Here is a 14,891-nt window from a genome sequence, read left to right on the forward strand (position 1 = left end):
CATCTCTGAAGTCATGTTTAGGCACACATAACTGCCGTTCAGATCTGTAACTTTGATAAATAGTTATCATTAAAAAATACTATGTAAAAAATTAGAGAAGTACTGAGGGATTTGTTGTTTTGCATCATAGCAAAAGCTACCAGTTACGAGGCTAGTGCATTATATCTGTTAATGCGTGTGATTTTCTAGACAATTTGAAGGATGAAGAAATAAACCGATTTTTCGGTAGAGAAACTCTGCCACCTTCATATGAGGTCGGCTAACTCTTTCAGTGCCATGAGGAAACAGGTTGGCTGAAAATTGGAAGCAGTTCCTTTATTGGCATTTTTTTTAATAATTAGTGATGTTGCTGTTGATAAGGTTATGACAATTCTCTAATTGAAGAGAGTAACTTACATTCTTAACAGTAAAAACACTAATGCCAAAAAACTACTTCTTGAATTCTGCCCAAGAAGTAGAGTCATGGCATTATTGTTTTAATTTGCAAATGGCATTCAACCTCGCAGTTAATCTTTTGCTTCCTCATTAGCTTACTTTTTGATATATTAGATTGTCTTTTTTTTTTTTTTTAGATGAATGAATTATCGAAATCAGTTAAAAAATCCGACATATAACGTCGGTATAACGGGTATATGCAGAATTTCATTTCTTTTTTATATAGCTCAATCTCACATTTCGTCAATTGCGGGAAATAATCAGAGGACCTTAAGTATGCGGGATGAAAAATGCGATTTTCCGGGAGAAAAAACATTGCTACCGCCGTATGAGATCAGCTAACTCACCTTCGATTGAAAAAATCCATATAAAGATTCCTCCAGTCATGACGAGAATCGAACTTAGGCCTTTTCCAATCGAATGGCGCAACGTAACGTCGTTCTTCCAATTACGCTACGGAGGTGCTTTAAAAGTAAGCCAACTGCACCTGGTGTTCCCAGGTGCACCCTCCCAAGTACTGACCGGGCCAAACGCTGCTTAACTTCGGTGATCGGACGAGAACCGGTGCATTCAACCTTGTATGACAGTTGGCCGACAGTTATCCCTTAGTAACTGCATAAAATTCCTTCCTTCCTCCCATTTGTCCTCTCCTCCCTCCAATCAATGTTACCATAGTTGAAACCCCCCCATAATAATTGCCTGTCCTCCACTCATTGAGTCTATTTGTCTATACAGTCTCCATCATCTATTTCGTCGCCTGGTCTATACCAGCACCCAACTGTAAATTTTGTTCTGCTGACCTCTATCTCACACCAGATAGCCTCAAATGTGCTATTTTTACTGTCCTGAAGTTGAACTTCTATTCTCTTTGCCTGCAGTTCATCAACTATCATCAATAACGCTCCTCCCCATTCTTTTCTCTCTGTGTTTCCTGAACACACTATACCCCTGACATTCTATCCCAGTAACTATATCATCTTCTGTTCCTGCCGAAAGGCTGAAATTACATTGTATGTCAGTATTGTGGTTGGACTAAGGGTTGTATCAGCAATCTCTACTTTAGAGAACCAATATGGAACATTTTAGAGCACTTCAGCACTTGGATAATCAGAGCAGTAGCCTCACTGGATGATAAAATTCAACTACCACCCAACGACATCCATTCTTCAATGGAATTAGTATTCACGACGCTATCTATTTCGCCAGCCAGGCAGGTAAAAATGGCACCACCTACAATAAGTGAAGTGAAGATATATACTTTGAGTTTAAATATGTCATCTCATGATCTGAACCATAACTTCTATTTCTGTCTGTAACAATATGAGTTCTCTGGTAGTTTTTTGTGATATGGGGTTAAAGTCTTCATGTTCAAAGAGCAAAAGTTTCCTTGCCAATGCCAAAAATCGAATAATTTGGGAACCGTCATAGGTTGCCCATCACTTTAACAAAACAGGCCGATTTGCGTGTTTGTGAGAGGAACAAAATCGAATTTCCGGAAGAAAAAATTCTGTTACAGTACTTACATATATTTAATTAAATTTTTTTTTTCCATGTGATAATGCTAGTACAAACTTGTAACACCAGATTACTAATGTGCTTTTATTTCCAAATAAACTTGGTTATATTAAGTAACAATAGTTTCCTCCCCCTTTCTCGAAAAACTATTATATTAAAGGGTTGGTCGATTGGTAGAACCTCTGCTACTAATGGCTCACGCAAAAAAGTTAAGCAAGTTTGAGCGCGGTTAGTAGTTGGAAGGAGATCAAATCGTTCGATGCTGTTAGCACACTTTCCTTGATGAGTCTTTGAACTCCCAGGAAGTGTCACATAATAATATTATGTAAAATGTATTTATATGACATTTAAGCATCTATGAAATTTTTTAAAAATAATAAATCTGCTACACTTTTTTATTTTTCAAAAGAACATCGTTGGCACTTTTTATCCCTGACTTTTTTGGAAATGGATAGACGACTTGCCTTCACCTCAGTTATGGGGATCAGTGCGTTCTCTTCTCGGATTAGATAGAGACGAAAGCAACACAAAAACATGCATTTTTCTAATTTTTCTGCTCTGTATTTTTCTAAATTGCAAGATTGAAAAACCTACCTCGGTTCTTCCTAGAGAAAAAATCCAACTGTCTACACCAAAGGTTAAGTACTAACTACTCTGTAAATGACTGAAAAATGCCAAGAAAAAGTTTCTTTATTCCATGATCGGAGGTAGTATATATGGTATAGTGGAATCAAGGCGAACGATAGTGAGTACTGGAGTGCCTCAGGGCTCTGTACTAGAGCCACTGCTCTTTAATTTGGAAATCATTGATACAGGGGATGATTTAAGGCGAATTTTCCAGTTATTTGCTGACGACTGAAAACTGGAATGAGTGATAGTTTGATAAAAGTGATGTAGATATCTTGTAGGATGATTTGAATAACCTGGCAGTGTGTACAAAGGACAGTGGTTATCAGTTCAATGTTGCAAAATGTAAGGTAATACACTTCAGGATGAAAAGATTACATACTTTGTATCACACTGATCGCAATGAGTTGCAGGAAGTTGATGAGGCTAGAGATTTAGGGATGGTAGTAGACACAGATTTGAAGTTCAGTGATCAAAGAAAAGCGATCAAAGGATTACGTGGATGTTTAAGAACACATTGACAAGATAAGGTAAAAAAGTTATCCTCCTTCTTTATACGGCTATGATCCAACCTCATCTTGATTACTGTGCACATATTTAGTAACCTGTACTTCTTGGTAATTAGCAGGGTGGAGAGAATCCAGAGACGAGTGACCAAGCTGGTGACAGGCCTGTGGAATGCTACTTATGAATATAGATTGAAGATGTACAGAGTTGAGTTAACATGCTGAAAAGAGGAGACATGACAGAAACTTATAAGTTATTAAAGAGATTCTATAAGACTGACGAAAAGAAAATTTTCAATATGACAATTAGGGAAAGAGCAAGGGGAGGGGAACTCCTGAAAATTGTATAATAGTGTGGTCAGTAATCATGTGTAGAGTAGATATTTTGCTTCGAGAGTGGTTGATTGAAATGGATTGACAAATGATTGAGATATGATTCAAGAGCCCTACCCATTGGTTAGCGTGGGTCTCTCGCCATGAGTCTTTTGATTCATGGAGATATCCATATAATAATAATAATGATAATAATAAATACGGGAATAAAAAGGCATTAGCGTATTTTTTATAATAATAATAATAAAAATCGAACCCTGTAAGGTTTTTCTTTTCCTTATTGATCTAGCATCTTGAACGATTACGATGCTACGCTGACTAGTTACACGTAATTATAACGGATTCAAATTAAAAAAAAAAGTGACCCAGTTTTGGGAATATGGGCAATGTCATTTATGCACTATGTAAAACAAAGATATTATGTAGATCTATTAAACAATGAATTTTTTAATAGAGTGGGTCTCCCGCCATGAGTCCTGGGTTCCATCGAGGTGCACATAATAATAATAATAATAATAATAATAATAATAATAATATAACAACAGTACTCAATAAATTGAGATTTTTCTTTCTTTCTTCCTTCCTTTATTTTTAAATTCATTTACGAATAGCACAATTGCAATATACTACGGTATAGTAGGTGGCAGTTTTCTATTTAATGATGAAGTAATCTGTGTTTGTGTGGTGTTGCACATGTTTAGAGTACAGTGCGGGAGAATTTAAGATAGATGTTTATTAAATGTTGACCGTATAATGAATGTCTTTTAATTTTCCAGCATGGCAAGTATATTGTCTCGAGAAGGTTCAGGTGATATCCCGGTAGATGGTTTAATGGCCTTTGAATTATTCGGCAGCGGCGATGGATTGACATATAAGTATGCATGGAAACATCTTAATCTATTAGAATGTTGCAAGCACTATACATTGTTGTACATAGAACTAAATATTAATATTAGTACCATTCTATTCCACCTTTGCCTCTCAAACTCAAGTACTGTTCTTTTTGGGACATTTGGCAGTTAATATTTTTCCACCACATGTAGAAAATTCAAGTATACAAATTAATCTTAACATAATCAGAAATTGATGATAGTGGTAAAGAAAGGTGAGAGATAGTCTGAGTGCATCCAGTGTGTATACCAGCAAATATGTTGCATTTACACAAAACAGTTAGTTAAAACTTAGTTTTCTATATAGGACGAAAGTCTTCCTCATTATAATTGTAAAACCTGTTGAAATATAGTTGTAAATAGGAGATGATTTTTCTCAGTAAGCATCGGAAAAACTACAATGCAAAAGAGGAGCAGCAACTTAAACACATTTGCGTGGTGTGTATGTGTATTTTTTTGGGCAGTGTTCATATTTTTCTTTCGAAAACATTTACACTTAAAGGTACAAACTTATGCAAGTTACTGCTCTCTGACAATTAAGAAATTAACGGTTACGTGACTGACGGTGCATCCAGTGATGACATAATCTGGTGAATGTACTCTATAGCTAGATAAGAAAATATAAAATTTCATAAAAATCCAAAACATAAGCATTAACAAAAACAACACAACAGGGTTGTCCATCCCATATTTGTATTCCTCGTAATCTTCAATACTATAAAAGGGAATAAATGGTATAGATTTTTCTGTGGTCCTTTTTTTCTTAAAAACTACTATCCATGATTCACTAATTACTAATGCTTGCATGGAATTAATTAGTTTTTTCCCATATCAAAGAAATGTGAAGTTACCTGACTATATTCTACATTGGCCTTAGCATTTTTTATGATGTATAAATTCCAGTTATAAAACATGGACATAAAAGAGAAAAAACTCTCATTTTATTGTCTAATATATCACAATAACTAAAAGTGGTTGTATTATACATTCTGTAAATTCTTCTATTATACTTCTCTTTTAACATTTAATGATTTCATTCCCTAAATTGTGAGTAGTTGTATTTCCTAATTCACCAAAGAATCAGACTTGATTTCTGCTTTCTGTTAATGCACAAGCAGGAATTCTTGGTGATATTGAAAATATTAGCCAATATTTCTACAATAGATATCAAGACATATGTCGTCTAACATAACTGTCAGCAGACAACAACAATAAAAAAATTCAGAATTATGAAAATGCCCCAAAATATAAAAAAAAAAAAAACACGTAAAATAATAACTAATAAAAAACCTAGTTAAAATAAGTGAAGTACCTAATTCCACAAACAACATTTTAAAATTATTGAAATCAGCATATTACTGCTGAGAAACTGAAACAGCCACATAGTAATATCAAAAAGCCAATACCAAGAAACATGAACTAGCAAAGATTTCTGGCATGCAGCCTGTGAGGACTTACCTGACCTTTTAAAGTCAGTGAAACCAAAACATCAATATCAAAAAGACAACACCAGGAATTTGAATATTTAGTAATGTGAGTGCATTGCCAAATGCTTTCAACCTTCGAAAGCTATTTTGACCTTTTAAAATTAGTGAAATCAACATGTAATAACATGCTGATTTCACTGACTTATTACTGTAATATCTTGGTTTATTTATTATATTTATTATATACTTTATTTTTCTCTTTATCCTATCTCTGTATACATTTATACGTTTAATGCAACTTTTGTTACTTCTGACTATTCTTCCTTATCACTTTTTGGTATATCTTTAATATCTCCTTACGCTAAACTGCCTTCCACACTTGCCTTCTTATTCTTCGAACACCAGAAAATTTATTTGATTAATAGCTGCGTCACTGATGTTCGTTTTCTATTAACAAGAAGTGTAAAAATATGTCCAGTAGTTTTCCATTTACCCTCAGAATATCCCTAATTTAATTAGTATCTGCAGTCATGGTCTACTCTCTATTCTTTACTATCCTTTCTCTTGTGTTCCTGCTAATAGGCTCTAATATTTTTTCGGAACAGTGCATTAAATAATTAAGAATCAGGCGACACTTATTTAATATTTAAACAACAAAATTTGATTCACATAAGACAAATTTACACTGCATTTTACAGTAATAAAAGAAAAAACTTCAAATCTGTATAAATAAATTAGTTAAATTCCTGCATTTTACTCACACAAATCATATCACATATTTAACTAATTTTCTTAATATAACATAAATCATATATATTATGATTATCATATGTATTATGATTATTATTATGATTATTATGTATTATAACATAAATCATATATATTATGATTATCATATGTATTATGATTATCATATATATTATAATCATATATATTATGATCATATATATTATATATAATCAAATATGTTATATTTCTTAATATAACATACTGAGTAATGGTACTTATTATTTAATTGTTAACTCTTATTCATCGAACACATGGACAATATCTTTTACACACAATTGCTCCTTCCTTTCTATGCTGGAAATATTCTATAGGTAAGTTTCACCAATTCAGCAAACAGTTACACTATGACTTAATTCAACTACAAATTCCTGACAATTAATTACTTTATAATCTTGAACTGTTAAATATGCCTATTTGGATCAGCCTCTATTTTACAGTCCACTATTAAGTTCTCTTAAAAGCTCAAGAAAAATTGAACAAACGGGTCAACTCACTTTATAGCTGCTACCCACTGTGCACTTTGCTTTGAACTGGACTATTCCCTTTTTCTTCCGTGTCATGTTTTTCTCTCCCTCTTTACGCCGGCGATAGATTTCCTGACACTTCTGGGATGCTGTACTCACCGCACTTTGGACGAAGATTATCGGCTTATGGAATACTTGCATGCGCGTTAGACTAACGGAGCAATTTCTTCCCTCTGGTTAACAGCTCCCGTTGAAGACTCATCAATTCATCATCAAATATCTGCTTTGCCTGGCGGATTGGCTCCTCGTCATCTTTCTTTTAGATCACTGGCATGATTTCTCCTGAAGTTGCATTCCCGATAACGTACATCTGTCAGATAACTGCCGACGACTGACCGACGACCTCTGGATCACTCACGAAAATTTCTGGAACCGATGTTGCGATCTTTTTGCCAATGCCTTTTATTCGGTCACTTGTGAATCCTTGCATGGAGATATGTGACCCCCGAACATTTCGGTGAAATCCCTTGATCCTTTTCTCAGACTGACCCTTCCTTTGTTTTTCTCCAACGCTCCCTAAATCCTACTCGTTCTGGCAGCAGACATTCATTTGAAGCTTTTGTCGGTCCACCTAGTACTGACCTTGAGCGTTTCCATGTAGAACACACACAAAATTTGATGTCTTTACAAAGAGCTAAAAATATACTGTTTACTAGTGGCAAGGTTATTGCATTAATACTGCACCTTCTAGAATATTCCCTTATTTGGCAGAGAGCATATACAATTCCCATTGGGATTATTTACATTTAAACAAACATGTATGTACAAGTTACAATTCTTACTGGGCTTAACCTTGGTAAAATTTATGTAAAAATATTTAGACTTTTTGGCACTACATAAATATTTTTATATTACTTAATTAAAACGACTACACCATAAGGTGTGGTTGTTTTAATTTCCCCATGGTAAACTAAAATTGCTTCACCAGTATCAAAAAGCCACTTCCAGGAAGAGAGAGAGAGAGAGATATCCTGTTACTGGCATAGATAGTAAATTATGCTACACAAGATATTATATGCCTGTTTTAATCCTTCATTCACCCATGAGCCATGTGATACATAAACATACTATTAAAACTTCTGGCCTTTGATCCTCAAAATAAGAACAAGTAATAACAGCATGTTTATCTTGTAAATTAATAAACTCTGGTGATTGCAAAAAAAAAAAAAAAGGACACTCAATGAAAAATGAACACACAAAGCTGAGCAGTACACAGTTTTAAAATAATGAGTAATGCTACCATTTCTAAAAATTATGGAATAAATTAATCTGTGTTTAGCACCATTTTTTAATGTATAAATTTTTTTAATTTTTTTAATTTAATTTAAATATTTAATTATTTTAATTATTTTAATTTAATTTTTTAATTAATTTTTTTGCTAAAATATATTTTTTAAATATTTTTTTATAAATTATTTTTTTTATAAGCCTCTACACATGGGTATAAAATATTTATATGAATGAGTTCTACATTCTCACATTCATGAAGAACAAAATATTGCACTGAATATGTTTAGGAGTAAAAGATCATCTACATGAAGCAAAGAGCTAAGTTTGATATCTCCAATTCTAATATTAGGTTTAATGCTATTTTCTTTCACGATGCACTCCATATAGATGATAAATAACAGTGGAGATAGTGTGCATCCCTGTCTTATACCTGATTTTACATCAAACCATCTTCCCATATTTCCTTCAGTTTTAACTGCTGATTTCCAATTTAAATATAGACTATGTACTGCTCTGTATCATGTTCCATTTACCTGATATAATCATATTGTTTTGAAAAGCTTATCTCTGGGCACCTTGTCATATGCCTTTTCCACATCTACAAAACTTAAGTACAGATCTTCATCATATTTCCATGATTGCTCAACTGTTTTCATTTTTAGTCTACTTAGCATTAAGTGATGATCACTTCCAATTTCAAATCCTCTGTACAATCTTGTATCCTGAATAAGCATGAACATATCACTATTAACAATGACCCAATCAACAAGGCTTTTCTTATTACTTGTGTCTTCTCTCCACATGAACTTGTGCACATCTTTATGTTGGAACATGGTATTATTATTTTTACGTGACAACCCTAAGGAGGCCTTGGACTCATTGTGGGAGAACACACTACTCCACTATACAACTCACTGTCTCCTTTACTTTATCCTCCAGCTGCACACTACTACGATCAATATACAGTGCCATCTATTGCCTACCACAATACTTTGTCTGTAAATTGCATGTGTCCATTCTTTAATCCTTTACCCAAGAGCATAACCAGCAAAGTTTGTTATATCTTCACTACTAGGCTGCTTGATTAATATCTAATATATAGCCACAATTCCTTTTGGATGTGTATATTGCTATGGAATTATGGGTAGGACTATTAAACTGTAAATTATACTAGACAAGAAATTATATTCTTGTTTTAATATTTTACTCAAGCCCTTGGATCTAATTGTCGCTGATGAAATCTCACTAAAGGTTGAAGCCAGTCTGTGTTGTATGTAATATATGCATCTTTGAAAGGGAGTGCATATGCAATATATGCACCTTTCAAAGATGCATATATTGTATGCAATATATGCATCTTTGAAAGGGAGCATGCTATGCATTATTGGCTACTAAGCAATTTGACAATACTTTATGTGCAAACTTTGTTTGTTCATGATTGAGTAAAGGATTAAAGCAAGAACATAATTTCTTCTGAGAGGGCACACATAACTCATTATCTCATATAAAATATAATACTACTACAAAGCATGGTTTCCATCTTCTAAAGATACACGACCAAGTTCCTTATGACTGTCATCGTTCTTACTTTGGGCAAACTGGATGCTCTGTGAAAAAGAGAATACAAGAACACCGATCTTACATTAGCAACAGTAAATCTAAAAAATCTGGCTTGGCACAGCACAGAATAGATACACACCACAACATCCTATGGTCTGAAATATTCTTACTTCATCGGTATTGGTATAAATTTGAACATTTGTTCAAAGAAAGTGCTGAGGCTTTACTTCACCATCCGAACTTAAATCACAATGACTGCCTCTCTCTAACTAAGATATAAAAGTCTTATTCTAATCACACATCAGTAATTTTTTTAAGAGCTAATGAATTATCAATATTGCAATATTTCCTCAGTTATACCGTTGTGTTGTTTTATGCATAACATCATGTGGCTCTTACTATTTCAAATCATCTATTGTTTGTGTTCTGTTTTGTAATTAACTGTTGTCAACCACTGATGATGGCCTGTAATATTCAGGCTGAAATATATGGCCTTACATAAATAGTATTATCCCTTGTTTTTTTTGTGTTAACCGAAGAAATTTCTTGTCTTGTTTGTCAAGCAAAAAACTTTCCACGAGATAATTCCATCCTCCTTTGTCAGGATTTTGTACTGCTTGTGAGGCATAGTTGTAATGAAATGTGCCAAAATGTAGTCAATCAACAATTAATTTTTACACCACAGAAATAGTATAAGCTTATCTGTAATATAGGGAATTGCATTACATCACAATTTACATGAAATTGCATTATTTTTTATCTATGTTATAGTCAAGCATATGCATATAAAGTTGCTATGTATATGATGAGAGCAGTTGACTGCAGGTTATCATTAGTAGCTACCATAATAAGTACATTTCTTGGACGGCATGTATTATTTCCAGTTGTTATAGTATATTAGAGTTTAAACCCACATGTTTATGTCCATATTGAAACTGTCATTGAGCAGCTAAATTTAGACCTGAAATAACTGAGGTCACCTTCCAGTTAACAAAAATTATAATGGTGTTTATCACTTTATTTAATTTAATATCTGGATTTGAGATAAATATTTAAGCTGTTTTGTTGGTTGGATGATATAATAATAATATTATTATTATTATGTGACACTTCCAAGGAGTCCAAGGACTCATCGAGGGAGGGCACCCACTCCATGACTCTTCGCCTCTACCACTCACTCCACCAACTACAACGAACCAAAACTACCACTATCATTCACATCAATGCCAGAAATATTATTCATGCTTTCATCCATATTCTATAGAGTATGAGGTATGATAATTAAATTCCTAGAATGGTCTCATACTGTCACTCATATGGCAAGTCAGGCAGAACTTGTTTGAACATCTTGCTATTGTTTTGAGTCATATCAGTACAATCAAGGCAGTAGTTTGTAAGCTGTGTAGTTTGCACATGTGTGTTGCTTTCAGTGAAAAAATGAGAGAATGGAATTTAGACCAGTACTTCTATAAGTTTTGTGCAAAGTTAGGCAAAAGCACAAATAAAACTAGACATGTTAAGCTGCTTTATGGTCTGGGCTTGAAAAATTTTGTGCTGTCTCACTACTCAGACATGCCTGATATATCATAGTTGCATGTTCAGTTCATGGATGTGGTCAATTTAAAAAAACTATATTGTTGATTGTGGCATTATGACCAATTTTGTCAGACTTGCATTAATGCTATTTGCTAATTTTTACCTTGTTTAACTACTAATATTGAATCCAGTATATCATCTACTTGTATATTAATGTGTGTTTATCAGTCTATGAGACATGAAGGAAAAATGCACACATTTCATCAGTGACACATGACCATTTATTATTATTTATTTGTTAACGATGCATGATCATTTTCCTACATATTTTCAGCTCTATCACTTATGGTATATCTTAACTCACTTCTTTCAAAAATAGTCATACAATTTCTTTGTACCATTATCAACAAATATATAAGGTAAAAACATTCAACATACATTTTGAATATCATTTTTGATATTCAAAATCAACATAAACTCTTACAGTAAAATAAAACACTAGGGCTGCATACTATTTAACTATATTTGTAGATTTTCTGAATTATGATTGGCTCTGAAACTTTGGCAGATGTTACAGGACCAATGATATCATGTGATAACACTAGGATCAGCTAGTCATGTATTTATTGATCATCATCCATACATAACTTGTTTTCATACTTATCAAACTTCTCATTCATTCCATCTATTTCTTTTCTTTGGAACAGTCATCTTCCTGACACCATTTTACTCAAGGAGTAAAATGTGGTTCACAAAGAACCTGTCCACAGGTTCTTTGTGAACCACAGCACTCACGTGTTATAGATTATGTAGTTTCTCATGTGTGGGGTTGATATAAAAAAAATCACAAATCTGTTAGTCATGAAACATTGATTAGAAATGCTTATGTGTTGACAGTACATGTTAGTTTATTTAACAGTATTGATTCACAACACAGAATGGTAAGAAAATAATATTAATTTAGCTGATATTTTTTTGGTATTATATCCAGCATCTTCAGAGCACAAGAACAGTTTGTCACAGTATGCAAAACAACAACAATTTGGTATAACAGTGGGACTAGTTTAAAAAAACCTGTAGTGGACAACACAAGGAACTAAAGTCATAGTTGGTGCCATCTACTGTTGGATAAAGAAAGTGAGAAAACAAGAATTAATTAGATCTTCAAATGACTGTCTCCCAGATTTCTGGCAAATTGATACAGCCTTGTTGAGGTTCAGAGTATGTTTTAAAGCTGCTGCTGATTCCAAAAACGATCTCTCTCTCTCTCTCTCTCTGACTTATGTCTCTCCTGTGTAGCACTTTTGCTTTCTTCCATTTGATCCTGTGTGAAGGGGTTTCCAAGGCATGGTCTGCTAGACCTGACTTGCAATAACAATAGTGCTGGATGTATTTTTTATGTTCTCCAAAGCAGATGTCAACAGTTCTTCCTGTATGTCTATAGTAAGCCAAGTCACAAGAACGGCACTTGATATATATTCCTGGATGTGATAAAGAAGATAGTTTGTCCTTAGGTGAACAGATGAGAGTTGCTGTGTAGCTAATATTTATTAATCACTCTAGATATCTTTTCAGATGTGCCTTGAATATATGGGATGATAACAGTTTGCTGTAATCTTGTGTAATAGGCAATGGAGGGGATTTCCAGGGAGCATTTAGTATTTTCTAATCATTCTGTGTTGTGAATTAATACTGTTAAATAAACTAACATTAAACATTGATATTTTGTGAAGGATATATTTGAATTGCTAAATTGATGAATTTCAACATGCTGGAAAGTAAAGACATTATGCACAAACTAACTTTATGTACAAAATATTGATAAGCATTAACAGGAAGTAAATTTTCTTTCTAGTGATTTCCTCATTCTTCCTGGGTATATTGATTTTGCTGCTGAGAGTGTGGTAAGTATTGATTATTTAAAAAAAAAAAAAAAAATATATATATATATATATGTATAGTAAACCCTCGATTTAACGGAGGACTTGGGGGTGTCCGTTACAATTTTCACACTTTTCGATAAGTTAATGTGAAGTTAATCTTCAATGTTAAGGCGCTTGATTTAGGTAATCCTTCTTTGAAAAAACTATCAAGTTTTTTTTTTGAACTTTTGAATTCTGCTGTGTTTTTATAATTAACTCCCTAAAATTACGAAAATGTGTGTAATAAAACTGCTGCAGAAAGTCGCACCATGCAACAAAAGAACCAATTACAGTGCGATTGGTGTGATCACGTCATAATCATTCGACGAACATGTTTTATGAGCAGTGACTCATTTATGGTGCCTAAATTACTATATGTTTTTCCAACATATGATGGTCTATTTGCCAAAATTTGTTAAAAATAACAGGAAATTAATAACAAAAAATAACCTGTTAATTTAATTATGAGCAAATCTTGGTTAAAAGCATTTTAAAATTAACAGGGTGTTAATTTTCACATAACATACGGGCTGGAAATTTTGTCTGTTAAATCCGAAGTCCGTTAAATTGAGGGTTTACTGTGTGTGTGTGTGTGTGTGTGTGTGTGTGTGTGTGTGTGTGTGTGTGTGTGTGTGTGTGTGTGTGTGTGTGTGTGTGCTTACTGGGATAGATAGAATGCTTTATTTTTGTTCCATTCATCATAAGTACAGCAGTTGATTCTACTTAGTCTTGCTGTCATGTGTTATGCTCTTTGTTGACATTTTCAGTTTTCTTAAATTTGAAGTGATGAAAGAACCAAGAAAAACTGTTCATTTTGAGCTTTATACATATGTATGCTAATTCTTTTCTCTGCTTTTACCATCATTGTGTTTCTGTATCTTGTTTCATCCTTTTTTCTTTTTATCTCTTGCAGAATACTTTTTTTCCACTACTGAATGAGGTAGCATCATATTTAAATAGTTTATTTATCTATCAAATAATGATACAACAGCTATGAGACCCATATATATATATATATATATATATATATATATGGGTCTCATAGCTGTTGTATCATTGTAACCCTCATATAACGTGGATGTTAGGTTCCATAGAAATGCCTCGTTATATAAATCGCATTATGCAAGACTCAGATCACATAGAAAAAGTAGAATTAGGTTCTGAAATTGTTTTTTTTTTTTTTTAAGATTATATAAACAATGACATATCCAACAAAAATATATTTTTATTTAATTCAGGTAATTCATGTAAGTTAAGAAAACATATACAGTATGAAACAAATACATAGTATAAAATTATAAATTGTAGTAAAGTTTACTACAATTTATAATTTTTTATAATTGTTTTAGGCAAAATAAAATATTATAAATAAAAAATTTATTATTTCATTTATAAAAAATTTATAATTTTTTATAAATGTTTTAGGCAAAATAAAATAAAGTGTAACTAACATTTCGTAGATGTTCTTTATTTACGAGTGGCCTGATGTCGTCATCACTTGAAATCTCTTGGACATCATTAATATAATTCTCATTGCATTCATCGGCTGGTTTAGTTATCAGGAAGTCAGTAATAAGACCTTGCTTACCACTTTGCT

The 14,891-nt window shown here is 33.0% G+C and overlaps 1 protein-coding gene and 1 pseudogene across 2 annotated transcripts in view; one reads left to right on the forward strand and one right to left on the reverse strand.

Annotated features, from left to right (window-relative positions):
• Positions 1-910: 910 nt before the first annotated feature.
• On the reverse strand, positions 911-1,027 carry LOC150108369 (5S ribosomal RNA; annotated as a pseudogene).
• Positions 1,028-4,114: 3,087 nt separating this feature from the next.
• LOC150108370 (inosine-5'-monophosphate dehydrogenase 1a-like) overlaps positions 4,115-14,891 on the forward strand; it is a 123,773-nt gene continuing 112,996 nt past the window's right edge. For both annotated transcript variants that reach the window (XM_090415769.1, XM_090415770.1), the window contains exons 1-2: positions 4,115-4,291; positions 13,228-13,276. In XM_090415769.1, coding sequence (XP_090271895.1) covers positions 4,194-4,291; positions 13,228-13,276 — 147 coding nt within the window. In that variant the 5' untranslated portion in view covers positions 4,115-4,193. The remainder of the gene's footprint in view (positions 4,292-13,227; positions 13,277-14,891) is intronic.

This window comes from Typopeltis vanoorti, chromosome 3 (genome assembly GCF_054136105.1).
Source record: "Typopeltis vanoorti isolate ZY-2024b chromosome 3, IOZ_Tvanoo_1.0, whole genome shotgun sequence".
Classification (NCBI taxonomy): domain Eukaryota; kingdom Metazoa; phylum Arthropoda; class Arachnida; order Uropygi; family Thelyphonidae; genus Typopeltis; species Typopeltis vanoorti.